Source organism: Mobula birostris, chromosome 7 (genome assembly GCF_030028105.1).
Source record: "Mobula birostris isolate sMobBir1 chromosome 7, sMobBir1.hap1, whole genome shotgun sequence".
Lineage (NCBI taxonomy): Eukaryota > Metazoa > Chordata > Chondrichthyes > Myliobatiformes > Myliobatidae > Mobula > Mobula birostris.
Genome location: NC_092376.1, coordinates 3,988,107 through 4,001,199, shown reverse-complemented (window position 1 = coordinate 4,001,199; position 13,093 = coordinate 3,988,107). Strand labels below are relative to the sequence as shown.

General features: G+C 47.1%; 1 protein-coding gene across 1 annotated transcript in view; it reads left to right on the top strand.

Annotated features, from left to right (window-relative positions):
* Positions 1-13,093, top strand: part of xrra1 (X-ray radiation resistance associated 1) — a 107,316-nt gene that overhangs the window by 9,946 nt on the left and 84,277 nt on the right. Inside the window, exons 2-4 of the mRNA XM_072264206.1 lie at positions 2,165-2,296; positions 5,262-5,351; positions 5,849-5,944. Of these exons, the coding sequence (XP_072120307.1) occupies positions 5,851-5,944 (94 nt within the window). The 5' untranslated portion in view covers positions 2,165-2,296; positions 5,262-5,351; positions 5,849-5,850. The remainder of the gene's footprint in view (positions 1-2,164; positions 2,297-5,261; positions 5,352-5,848; positions 5,945-13,093) is intronic.

The window sequence follows — 13,093 nt, the reverse complement described above, 5'->3', positions numbered from 1 at the left end:
TTATGGGTTATATCTAAATATATGCGAATGGCACATGTCATTATGCCACCACGTCATACGTGCACACCTCGCTAAAGTAAAAAACATGCTTCTCCCGGCTCGGTGTTTTTCTTTCAATTAGTTTTATTTTTTGGAGTTACAAAACATAAGACCATAAGAGATAGAAGCAAAATTAGGCCATTTGGTCCATCAAGTCTGCTCTACCATTTCATCATGGCTGATCGATTTTCTCTCTCAGCCCCAATCTCCTGCCTTCTCCCTTCATTCCCTGACTCATCAAGAATCTATCAACTTCGGCCTTAAATATACCCAATGACTTGGCTTCCACAGCTGCCTGTGACTGCAAATTCCACAGATTCACCACCCTCCGGCTAAGGAATTTCCTCCTTATCTCTGTGCTAAAAGGACACCTCTCTCTTCTGAAGCTGTGTCCTCTGGTCTTAGTCAATCCCATTATTGGAAACATATCCACATGTACTCTATCTAGGCCTTTGAACATTTGATAGGTTTCATTGAGGTCACCTCTCATTCTTCCAGTGAATAGCGGCCCAGAACCATCAAATGCTCTTCATATGATAAGCCTTTCAATCCTGGAATCAATTTCGTGAACCTCCTTTGAATCCTCTCATAAGAACATAAGAAATAGGAGCAGGAGTAGGCTATCCGGCCCATTGAGCCTGCTCCGCCATTCAATAAGATTATGGCTGGTCTGTCTGTAAACTCAGCTCCATCTACCTGCCTTTTCCCCATAACCCTTAATTCCCCTACTATGTAAAAATCTATCTAACTGTATCTTAAATATATTTAGTGAAGAAGCCTCAACTGCTTCCCTGGGCAGAGAATTCCACAGATTCACCACTCTCTGGGAAAAACAGTTTCTCCTCATTTCTGTCCTAAACCTTCTCCCCTGAATCTTGAGGCAATGTCCCCTAGTTCTAGTCTCACCTACCAATGGAAATAACTTTCCTACTTCTATCTTATCTATCCCTTTCAAAATTTTGTATAAGATCCCTTCTCATTCTTCTGAATTCCAGAGAGTATAGTCCCAGGCGACTCAATCTCTCCTCATAGGTTAACCCCTTCATCCCTGGAATCAACCTGGTGAACCTCCTCTGCACTGCCTCCAAAGCCAGTATATCCTTCCTCAAGTAAGGAGACCAGAACAGCGCACAGTACTCCAGGTGCGGCCTCACCAGTACCCTGTATAGTTGCAGCATGACCTCCCTGCTCTTGAATACAATCCCTCTAGTAATGAAGGCCAACATTCTGTTTGCCTTCTTAATAACCTGTTGTACCTGCAAGCCAACTTTTTGCAATTCATGAACAAGCACTCCCAAGTCCCTCTGCACAATGGTATTCTGCAATCTTTCACCATTTAAATAATAATCTGCTCTTCTACTATTCCTTCCAAAGTGGATGATCTCACATTTACCAACGTTGTATTCCATCTGCCAGACCTTGGCCCACTCACTTAACCTATCTATATCCCTCTGCAGACTCTCCACGTCCTCTGTACAATTCTCTCCAATGTCAGCACATCCTTTCTAATATAAGGGGCCAAAAACTGTTCACAATACTCCAAGTGAGGGTTCACCAGTGCTTTATAAAGTCTCAACATTACATTTTTGCTTTTATATTCCAGTCCTCTTGAAATGAATGCTAACATCGTATTTGCTTTCCTCACCACAGACTGAACCTGCAATCTCCCAAGTCCCTCAGATTTTAAAATTTTCTCCCAGTTAGAAAATAGTCTACCCTTTTATCTCTTCTATCAAAGTGCATGTCCATACACTTTCAAATACTGTATTCCATCTGCCACTTCGCCCAATCTCCTAATCTGTCTAAGTCCTTCTGTTGCTTCCTATTTCCTCAAACTTGGCCACAAATCTATCAATTCTGTCATCCAAGTCATTGACATATAACATAAAAAGAAGCAGTCTCCTCTCAGACCCTGTGGAACACCAACCAAAAAGGCTCCCTTTACCTCCACTCTTTGCCTCCTGCCAATGAGCCAATGCTGCATCCATTCTAGTATCTTTCCTGTAGTACCACGGGCTCTTAACTATTTAAGCAGCCTGTTGTGTGGCACCCTGTCAAAGGCCTTCTAAAAATCCAAGTATGCAACATTCACTGATTGTCTATCCTGCTTGTTATTTCTTCAAAGGAGTCCAACAGATTTGTCAGGCAAGGTTTTTCCTTAAGGAAACCATGCAGACTACAGCATATTTTATCATGACAGCTACCCGGAGTGATTACTTTCTTTTCCTCAAATGGATACTCACCATTTTGTAGAGAGGTAAGTAAATCCTTTTACCCGATTCAGCAACTGTACCCAGTACTGTTTCGATCATATCCTTCTTCCTATAGACAGGGTTCTGCCTTTCAGATCTTCTGCAGTGAGACTGTGTGCTGAGATGTTTCATAATGTCTTTCTCTCCATGTCTGCCACAACTCAGATAGATTTCACACACCATGCAGTAAAAGTTCTGAAGACACTCCGGAACAGGTTGAATACAAGGGTATTTAATGGCCCATTCATTTTCAAATTTGTGCAACAACTTCTTTCCTCGACGCCTCATCTTCTCTTAACACTTCTCAGTGGAATGTCCAAATGCACTTGAGGAGGGACAGAATCCCAAATATTAGACATGTGGGAATCTCACTTGTCTTTCACAGCTAGGCTTCTAAATCTTGAAATTGTTAAATTGTTGTGCTGACTGTAATGATAAAAGGAAAGAAATGTCAGTATACTGACTAGTCTGTACTAGTCTCCCTCAGTAACACAGACATCACAATAACATACTGTGACAGAGCAAGTGTAAATCTTACCTTGTGGTGGTCACTTTTCTCCATCAGCTTGATTTTATGTGACCCTGTTACTTTTTTAAACAATATTCTGTTTTTTTTTTCCTTTCTTGTATAGCAAGGACAGCTTTGCTATGTATGTAGCACCATTTTGTGTAACGAATAGATTAGTGGAGTAAGCTGCATGGCAGAAGAAAGCTTTTGGCACATTGGCCTCATAAACCAAAATATTGAGTGCAGGAGTTGGGATGTTATCTTGAAGTTGTATAAGACATTGGTGAGCCCTAATTGTGTGCAGTTCTGGTCACCTAAGATATCAATGAGATTGAAAAAGTATTTCTGGAGCGTGGAAAAATGAGGGAAGATTTGATAGAGGGGTTATGAGGGGTATAGATAGGGTCAATGCAAGCAGGCTTTTTCCACTAAGGTTGGGTAAGACTATTACTAGAGGTCATGGTTAAGGGGGAAAGTTAAAATACTTAAGGGGAGCATAAGGGTGGTCAGAGCATGGAAGGAGATGAGAGTGGAAGTGGTGGATGTGCATTCGAGTTCAACATTTGAGAGAAATTTGAATAGGTACATGGATGGAAGGGGTATGGAGGGCTATGGTACAGGTGTGGGTCGATGGGACTAGGTAGAAAAATAGTTTTGCATGAACTAGATGGCTCAAAGGGCCTGTTTCTTTGATATGACTCTATGTGCTATAGAGAGACAGGTTAAGACATGAGTTCAGACAGATTGAATGGGTCTAAGCGAAAGTATAAAGCTCAAGAATCAGCTCAAATCTGATGGTCTCAATGTACAATGCTGTGTATAATGAGATCATGAAAAATTTCTAAACTGTAGTAATTATGAATATTCACAATAGTATGGAAATGGGTTTCCTCTCTGTATCGATATGATCTAGGGTGCAGGTTGGTGGGATTACAACAGTTGAGCATGGAATAGATGGGCTGAAAAGCCTCTTTCTGTGCTGTGGTGCTCTATGGTTGAATGCAGCTGCTTCTTTGGTTTTTCCCTATCAGAATTATCTGTTTTGCATGCAACTCATTCCACAACCAATCAGTTTCTGAACTGATTCGACAACCTATGGACTCAATTTCAAGGACTCTAACTCAGTTTCTCAGTATTATTATTTATTTATTTTTACTTGCACAGTTTGTCATCTTTTGCTCATTGGTTGTTCGGGATAGGGCTAATGAAAAGGCAGTTGGTATGCAGATAATAGGGCAAAACTGCAGTCACTGAGATGAGTTGAAGTGTAAGAGGGGGCCAAAATTAAAATAATGGTGATGAATACAGAACTGAAGATGTTATATTTGAATGCATGCAGCTGAACAAAGATAGCCGGGAACTTAACATCCAAGGATACACCTTGTTTCAAAAGCACAAGCAGGTAGGCAAAGGGGTTTGGGTGGCTCTGTTGGTTTGAAAAAAAGAGGTGACATAGGATCGGAAGGTATTAGAATCCTTGTGAGTAGAATTAAGAAACTACGAGGTAAGAAGACCCTGATGGGAGTTTTATACAGGCCTCCAAATAGTTGGCAGGATGTGGGCTACAAATTACAACAGGAGATAAAAAAAAGTGCAATGTTGTAATAGTCATGAGGGATTTCAATACGTAGGTTGATTGGGAAAATCAGGTTGGTTCTGGATCCCAAGAGAGGAAACTTGTAGAATGCTTATGAGATTGCATTTTAGAGCAGCTCATGGTTGAGCCTACCGGGGAATGACTGTTCTGGATTGGGTGTTGGTGACCCAGATTTGATTAGGGAGCTTAAGGTAAAGGAACAGTTAGGAGTCAGTGATCATAATATGATGGAATTCACCCTGTAGTTTGAGAAGGACATGCTAAAATTGCATGGATCGGTATTATAGTGGAGTAAAGGGAATTACAGAGGCATGGAGAGCAGATAGCCAAAGTTGATTAGAAGGGGGCGCTAGCAGGGATAATGGCAATGGCTGGTGTTTCTGGGAGAAATTTGGAAGGTGCAGGAAAAGATGCATCCCAAAGATGAAGAAGTATTCTAAAAGGAGGACGAGGGAACAGTGGCTTAGAAAGGAAGTCAAAGAACGCATAAAAACCAAAGAGAGGGCAGAATCAGATTTAATATCACTGGAATAATGTATGTTGCGAAAATTGTTTTGTACATTGAAATATATAGTAATAAAACTATAAGTTATAGTAAGTATATATTAAAATTAAATAAATAGTGGGAAAAAAGAGGAAGTTTTCATGGGTTCCTTGCCATTCAGAAATCTGATGGCAGAGAGGAAGAAGACCTTTATTTCTCTTAGATGCACTCAGTCCCATCAGCCCAGAAGACCTGTCCTGGGGTTGGAAGCCTATCTGTAGGTGTGGGTGGGAGGGAGAAATGGGACTTGTTTTGCTTTTGTTGTTCTGTTTTATTGCTGATGTTGTTGCGTTAATGCTTGTGTTGTTCTGCCGAACACAGTGGGCATGCTATGTTGGCTCCGGAATGTGTGGTGACACTTGCAGACTGCCCCCAGCACAGTTTGGGCTGACCGGAAGTGCACTGAGAGCGGTAAGCGTAAAGAAGTTGGGAGCTTGCTGTTTTGGTTAACAATGGATGGTGCAATCCTAGTCATATTACGATCGAGGAACGTGTTTGTAGACCGGATATTGAACTTTTTGCTGTTGGACTCCGGCCATATTCCACCAAGATACAACACTGGGCGTCATGGAAGGTTGTTCCTGCCTGTGGCCATCGAACTTTGCAGCTCCTCCCGTGGAGGGTCAGACACCCTGAGCCAATAGGCTGGTCCTGGACTTATTTCCATCTGGCATAGTTTGCATTTTGTTGTTTGATTGTTTGTGGTTTTGTATTGCTATATTTATGCTCTATTCCTGGTTGGTGCAGCTGTAACGAAACCCAATTTCCCTCGGGATCAATAAAGTATATCTATCCGTCTATCTATCACATCTTAGACTGTGTTAGTTGTTAGCGCAAGCAATGCATTCCACTATGTTTTGATGTATGTGTGATAAATAAATGAATCTGGTTCTGATTTTGTTTTTCAGCAATGACTTTCGAGAGCCAGTACAAACTTGATGATGGCATTGGTGTTGTCGTGGACTGCTTTCCAGTCAGAAAGATCTTTAAGGGAGGATACCAAAGTGAGCTCCTGCTTTTTATAATATCCATCCATGGCCACTGTAGCATTTTACAAATATCTTTGAGCTTTCCATTCCCTGATTCCATCCCTGCCCCTTTCAGCGCGCGCACACACATACACACACACACACACACACACACACAAACTTGAGTGACTTACACCTGCAACATCTTGGGGGCATTATTTCAACTCACCATACTTGTTAACAATGTACATAATTCCTCTACTTGAGCTGTAGTCAGGAATCAGGAATGGATCAATATCTTAAGCAAGTATGTTCTACCTTAGGTGAAGAGAACAAAATGCTACACAGCACTTAGCTTGACTTCTCTGGAGTGGCGGAGGCTGAGGTTTCTAAGACCATGAAAGGCTTAGATAGAGTAGGCAGACTGTATTTTTTTCCAGTGATTGAACGGTCTACTACCAGAGGGCATGCGTTTAAAGTGAGAGAGGGCAATTTCAAAGGAAATGTGAGGGGCAAGTGTTTTTACACAGAGTGGTGGGTGTCTGGAATGTGCTGCCTGGGTTGGGGGCAGAAACATTAGAGACTTTTAAGAAATGTTTAGACAGGCAACAATCTGGCACTCAACGTCAATAAGACGAAAGAGCTGATTGTGGACTTCAGGAAGGGTAAGACGAAGGAACGTATACCAATCGTCAGAGAGGGATCAGAAGTGGAGAGAGTGAGCAGCTTCAAGTTCCTGGTTGTCAAGATCTCTGAGGACCTAACCAGGTCCCAACACATTGATGTAGTCATAAAGAAGGCAAGACAGCGACTATAGTTCATTAGGAGTTTGAAGAGACTTGGTATAGAACAAATACAGTACACTCAAAAACTTCTATAGTTGTACTGTGGAGAGCATTCTGACAGGCTGCATCACTGTCTGGTATGGAGGGGCTACTGCACAGGACCAAAAGAAGCCGCAGAAGGCTGTAAATCTAGTCAGCTCCATCTTGGGCACTAGCCTACAAAGTACCCAGGACACCTTTAGAGAGTGGTGTCTCAGAAAGGCAGCGTCCATTATTAAAGACGTCCAGCACCCAGGGCATGCCCTTTTCTCACTGTTACCATCAGGTCAGAGATACAGAAGCCTGAAGGCACACACTCAGCGATTCAAGAACAGCTTCTTCCCCTCTGCCATACAATTCCTGAATGGACTTTGAAGCTTTGGACACTACCTCACTTTTTTAATATACAGTATTTCTGTTTTTGCACTTTTTAAAATAATCTATTCAATATATGTAATTGATTTACTTGTTCATTTATTGTGATGTTTTATTTTATTTATTATTGTTATTTTTTTAACTCTCTGCTAGATTATATATTGCATAGAACTGCTGCTGCTAAATTAACAAGTTTCACGTCACATGCCAGTGATAATAAACCTGATTCTGATTCTGAAGGTGATGAAATTGGAAGGACCTGGACATTGTGTAGGCAGAAGGGATTAGTTTAGTTGGCTATCTGATTAATAATTTAGTTGGTTTGTCACAACATTGTGGTCCCATTGGCCTGTTCCTGTGCTGTACTGTTCTATATTCACTTTAGATGTGGTATCACAAAAGTGCTGATGTAACTACAGCCAGGCTTTCTTACTATATCCGGTATTTGGAGTTCAAAGTGTGAAGTGATTCACTTTGGAAGGTGGAATTTGAAGGCGGAATACAGGGTAAATGGCAGGATTCTCAGCAGTGTGGAGGAACAGAGGGATCTTGGGGTCCATGTCGATAGATCCTTCAAAGTTACTGAGCAAGTTGATAAGGGGTAAAGAAGGTGCATGGTGTGCTGGCCTTCATTACCTGGGGGGGGTGGGGGGAGTGACTGAGTTCAAGAGCCGAGAGGTAATATTGCAACTCTATAAAACCCTGGTTAGACCACACGTGGAAAATTGTGTTCAGTTCTGGTCACCTCATTATAGTGAGGCTTCAGGGAGGGTGTAGAATCAGGTTTATCATCACCAGCATATGTTGTGGAATTTGTTAACTTAGCAGCAGCAGTACAATGCAATACATGATAATATAGAAAAATAAATAAATAAGTAAATCAATTGCAGTAAATATATAAATGTACGGGGTCTTTTTTTTGTTACATTTAAAATGGCGATTTTTGTTATGTTAATCTGTGGAATGCGGCTTTGTTGTGTTTTAACGCTGCAGAGAGTTTGCGCTAGCAGTTTATTGTGGTTTAGAGGGTGATAAGAGGGTGCTATTAGCCAATGGGTGGTTATGTATCGTTTTGTTTTCGGATGCCATGCTGTATGATATGACTGTGGACTGAGTTTTGGCGGGGAGTCGGGAGGAGAGACGAGGAGGACGGCGGACGTGCGGAGAGGCTCCGGTCGATCACTTCGGGTGGTCCCGAGCCGTGGGTCGACGGAATTCGGGTGGTCGTCTGACGTCGAACTTGAGCTCCAACGGTAGCGCGCGAAGAACTTGGACTTTGAATAAGTGTTGGCGCCTTTTTTTTTCATTACTTTCCTCTCTGTATCACATGTATATTAATGCCCTAGAATTAGTAATATCTATAAAGTGTATGTGTTAAAATTTACTGGGTGTGCTGGCTGATGATTGATGTTTGTGATTGATTCGGGCGACGATTGACCCTGAGGGGAGTGTTGAAGCAGGTGCTGGGCGGGATTTCCCCTAGACATACACGAGCCAAAATAACGGAACGTTACAAGTGGGGGCTACCGTCAGGGATTTGGATTTTTTTTTCGGGAAAGTTGTACTTGTGGTTGCGGTAAGTGGTGTGAAGATGGAGCGAGATAAGATTGTAAGTTGGTGTGAAATGGAGGAGGTACCGGTGAATCATGCGTGTGTGGTAAGCGGGGTCGATTATCGCATTCCGGCAGAGGTACTGGTGCGAGGGTTGAGTTTGATTAAAGGTATCGGGCAGGTAGAACTTGTAGCTAGAAGGGGTGGGAAAGAACTGGAGGCTTGCTGGATGTTGGTGCGGGCGAGTGCCGACGTCATGGCTTTAGAATTACCAGCGACAGTCCATGTCCAGGGGGAGGCGGGGCCGTGGGGTCTCCATACCCTCCCCGAGGACGCAAGTGAGGAGGTGCCGGAGGAGCTAGTTGAGGCCCCCGGCCGGGTGCCCGTAGCAAGAGGTAGAGGTGCGGAGTGGGAAGGTTTGGCCAGGCCTCGCCCCCATGGGCTTGAGGAGACTGCCGAGTTAACGGCTGCCATTATCTCCCTGGCGAGAAGGGTTGAGGTGCACCGCCCGAAGCTGAGAATTTTCTCGGGAGCCAAGCCCACCCCGGAAGGGGAGGATGACTATGAGACCTGGGTTGAAGATACATCCCAATTGTTAGAGGTGTGGCCAGTTTCGGATGAGGAAAAGAGACAGCGATTGGTGGAAAGCTTAAGGGGCGGGGCAGCCCGGGTGGTCCGCGATCTGAGAGCGGCACGCCCCTTGGCTTCCCTATCGGAGTGTTTAGACGCTTTGGAGGAAGTGTTTGGACTGTCAGGGGATCCCTGGCGGCATTTAGCAGAGTTTCAACGGATGGGGCAGAGAAGAGGGGAAAAGCTCTCCGACTATGCTTTCAGGCTGGAAGGAAAGCTTACGGGGTTGCTGCGACGAGGTATAGTGAGGGAGGACGATGTGGCGGAGTTAAGGATGAGCCAGATATGTAGCGGTTCCCGGGAGGATGACAGGGTGGCTTGGAGTGTACGGCAGTCATTTAAGCAGAGCTCCCCTCCATCATTCGGACGGCTGATCCGAGAGGTACGGGCCGAGGAGTGTGCTTTGGGCCGACCAGGGGGCTCGGACCCTCAGGGACGGTCTTCAGCGGTTCAGGAGGTGGTAGCCGGGATGAGACCAGAGAAATCCAAGGGGTCCTCGGGGGCCCGTATCGGGAGGAGAGAGGCGGCGAGTAGTGGGTGCTATAACTGTGGGAGAGAGGGGCATTTCCGCCGGGAATGTGAGTGGCCGGGGGCGTGCTACCACTGTGGGGAAGCTGGCCACTTACGGAAGGATTGTGAGAGACGAAATGCGCCGAGGGGGGAGGGCCCCCAGGCCACCAAGAAGGGAGAGGTGTCGGGAAACTTAAGAGAGGCTCAGTGAGGGAACGGACTGGAGTCTCGGGAGGAACACGTTCCCAGAAAACCCCTATGGAACCCCGGAACAAACAAGCCCAAATTCCTGATGGGCTGGTGGGACCCCGTTCCAGCGTGTCCCTACGGATAGAGGGGATCTTTGCGAAAGCCATCCTTGACACCGGGTCGCAGGTTACCTTACTGTACCGGTCGTTCTACAACCAATATCTGAAGCATTTGGCAGTAACTCCGTTTAACGCATTGGAGATTTGGGGCATAAGTGATGGTGATTACCCGTACGATGGATACTTGTCAGTGAGAGTGGAATTTTCAGAGGGAGATGTGGGAGTATCGGAAGCCTTTGAGACGCTGGTGTTGGTTTGTCCGGATCCGGTGGAGACCGGTGGTGCTGCCCTGTTGGTGGGGACTAACTCCCCTCTGGTGCGACGGCTCTTGGGAGCCTGTAAGAAGAAGGGGGGGGAGAACTTTTTGGAGACCCTCTCGGTACACCCCGTGTTCCGAGGAGTGTACGAAGGAGTGAGTGACCCCCAGGGGCTGGACCCGGAGTGCAAACGAGGGACGGTGTGGTGCACTCAGGCGAGGCCTAAGGTGATACAGCCAGGGGAGGCGGCATTAGTGATGGGAACCCCCAGATTCCCCGGATTGCCGCCGGGAGAGGCCCTGCTAGTAGACGCCCCCGACGACCTGGAAAGGGAGTTCTGGTTCCCGGCTGGGGCGCTGGTGAGACCTGAATTGCAGAGGCCCTCAGCTGTACAGGCACGGCGGATGGGGGTGATGATACGGAACATAACGGAGAGGGAGATCACCTTTAAGCGCGGGATGCCCCTCGCGCACTTGTTCCCGGTGACGGTGATGTCCAGCGCTCCTGTGAAGCCCACTGGAAGAGAACTATTGGGAGACGGGGGGCGGCTGACCGAGGAGGCCTTTAATTTTGAAAACTCCCCTGTACCGCCGGCGTATAAGAGCAGGCTGGTGGAGAAGATGCTGAAGTTAGGGGATGTCTTTTCTCAGGGCGAGTTTGATGTAGGGTTTTCCAAGAGCACTCGGCACACCATTCGGGTAACAAATGACACCCCGTTTAGGGAGAGGTCGCGGCGGTTGGCCCCAGCAGATGTGGAGGATGTGCGGCAGCACTTGCGGCAGTTGAAAGATGCCGGGATTATTGCGGAGGCCCGAAGCCCATATGCGTCCCCCATAGTGGTGGCAAGGAAGAAAAATGGGAAGGTACGCATGTGCGTGGACTATAGGACCCTGAACCGCCGCACTGTTCCCGACCAATATACGGTCCCGAGGGTGGAAGATGCATTGGCCTGTCTAAGTGGTGCACAGTGGTTCAGTGTATTGGATTTGCGGAGTGGGTATTACCAGATTCCGATGAGCGAGACTGATAAGGAGAAGACAGCCTTTATCTGTCCCCTGGGGTTTTTCCAGTTCGAACGAATGCCCCAAGGTATCTCGGGGGCCCCAGCCACCTTTCAGCGGCTCATGGAGCGGACAGTGGGGGACATGAACCTGCTGGAGGTATTGGTGTACCTGGACGACCTGATAGTGTTCGGATCTACGTTGGAGGAACATGAGGAGCGGCTGCTGAAGGTGCTGAGTCGGCTGAAAGAGGAAGGGTTAAAACTTTCCCTGGATAAATGCCAGTTCTGTAAGACGTCAGTCAGTTATGTTGGGCACATAATCTCGCGAAATGGAGTGGCCACGGATCCGGATAAGATAGCCGCAGTCACCACCTGGCCGAGACCTCAGAAGGTGAGCGCCTTACGCTCGTTTTTGGGGTTTTGCGGATATTACCGGCGATTCGTGAAAGGATATGCGAAAATGAGTCATCCATTGAACCAGCTGTTGTGTGGCTATCCACCTATGGGGGGGAGGAGGAGGAAGGGAGACCGAGGGTCGGAGGTAGGAGGATACTTGAACCCGGGAGAGCCTTTTGGAGTGAGGTGGGATGCTCAATGTGAGGAGGCGTTCCAATCTCTAAAAAGGGCGCTGACACAGGCCCCAGTGTTGGCTTTTGCTGATCCCCGGAAGCCGTATGTTCTACACACTGATGCCAGTCACGAGGGTCTTGGGGCTGTTCTGTACCAGGAACAGGGAAACGGATTGAGGCCAGTGGCGTTTGTCAGTCGGAGCTTGTCGCCATCTGAGAGAAACTATCCCACTCACAAGCTGGAGTTCTTGGCATTGAAATGGGCGGTGGTAGACAAGTTGAGTGACTACCTATACGGGGCCCAGTTTGAAGTGAGAACTGATAACAACCCCCTCACTTATATCCTGACTTCGGCGAAGCTGGACGCTACTGGGCACCGGTGGGTAGCAGCCTTGTCTGCCTATGAGTTCAGCCTGAAGTACCGCCCGGGGAGTCGGAACATCGATGCAGATGCCCTGTCTCGTCGGGCGCACGACGAGTCGGGCACGGCCGAGGAGTGGAAGAGTGTCCCTGCCCAGGGAGTAAAGGCTATGTGTCAAGTTGGGAGCGACGGGGAAGTAGGAGCACAGATGGGAACGGATCGGGCAGTAGATCAACTGGGGGCTGACGGTGACGCGCTGCCCACTGGTTACTGTAATGTGACTGCTCTGAGGAACCGGCAGCTGCCGGAGTTGAGTCACCAGGAAGTACAGGCGGCTCAGCGTGATGACCCAAGCCTTGGCACTATCTGGTACGCGGTTAGCCAGGGTGATATGGGGCAGGTGGAGAAGGCGAAACATGCCTCCGTTCCTCTACTACTGAAGGAGTGGCCCCGGTTGAAGCTGAAGAACCACGTCCTGTACCGAGTCACTTCGCCTCCGGACCACCCCCGGCGCTGGCAGCTGGTCATGCCCGAGAAGTATCGAAAGGCTGTGCTTCAGGCTCTACATGATGATTCCGGGCACTTAGGGGTAGAGAAGACCTATGGATTAGTCAAGGACCGGTTTTACTGGCCCCGGATGAGGGGGGAGGTGGAAGAATACTGTAAGACCTGTAGCCGTTGCGTCAGGAGGAAGACCTTGCCTGCGCAGGCGGCTCCGTTATCCCACTTGCAGAGTGCAGGACCCATGGACCTGGTGTGTATGGATTTCCTGTCTATTGAGCCGGACACCAGCAATA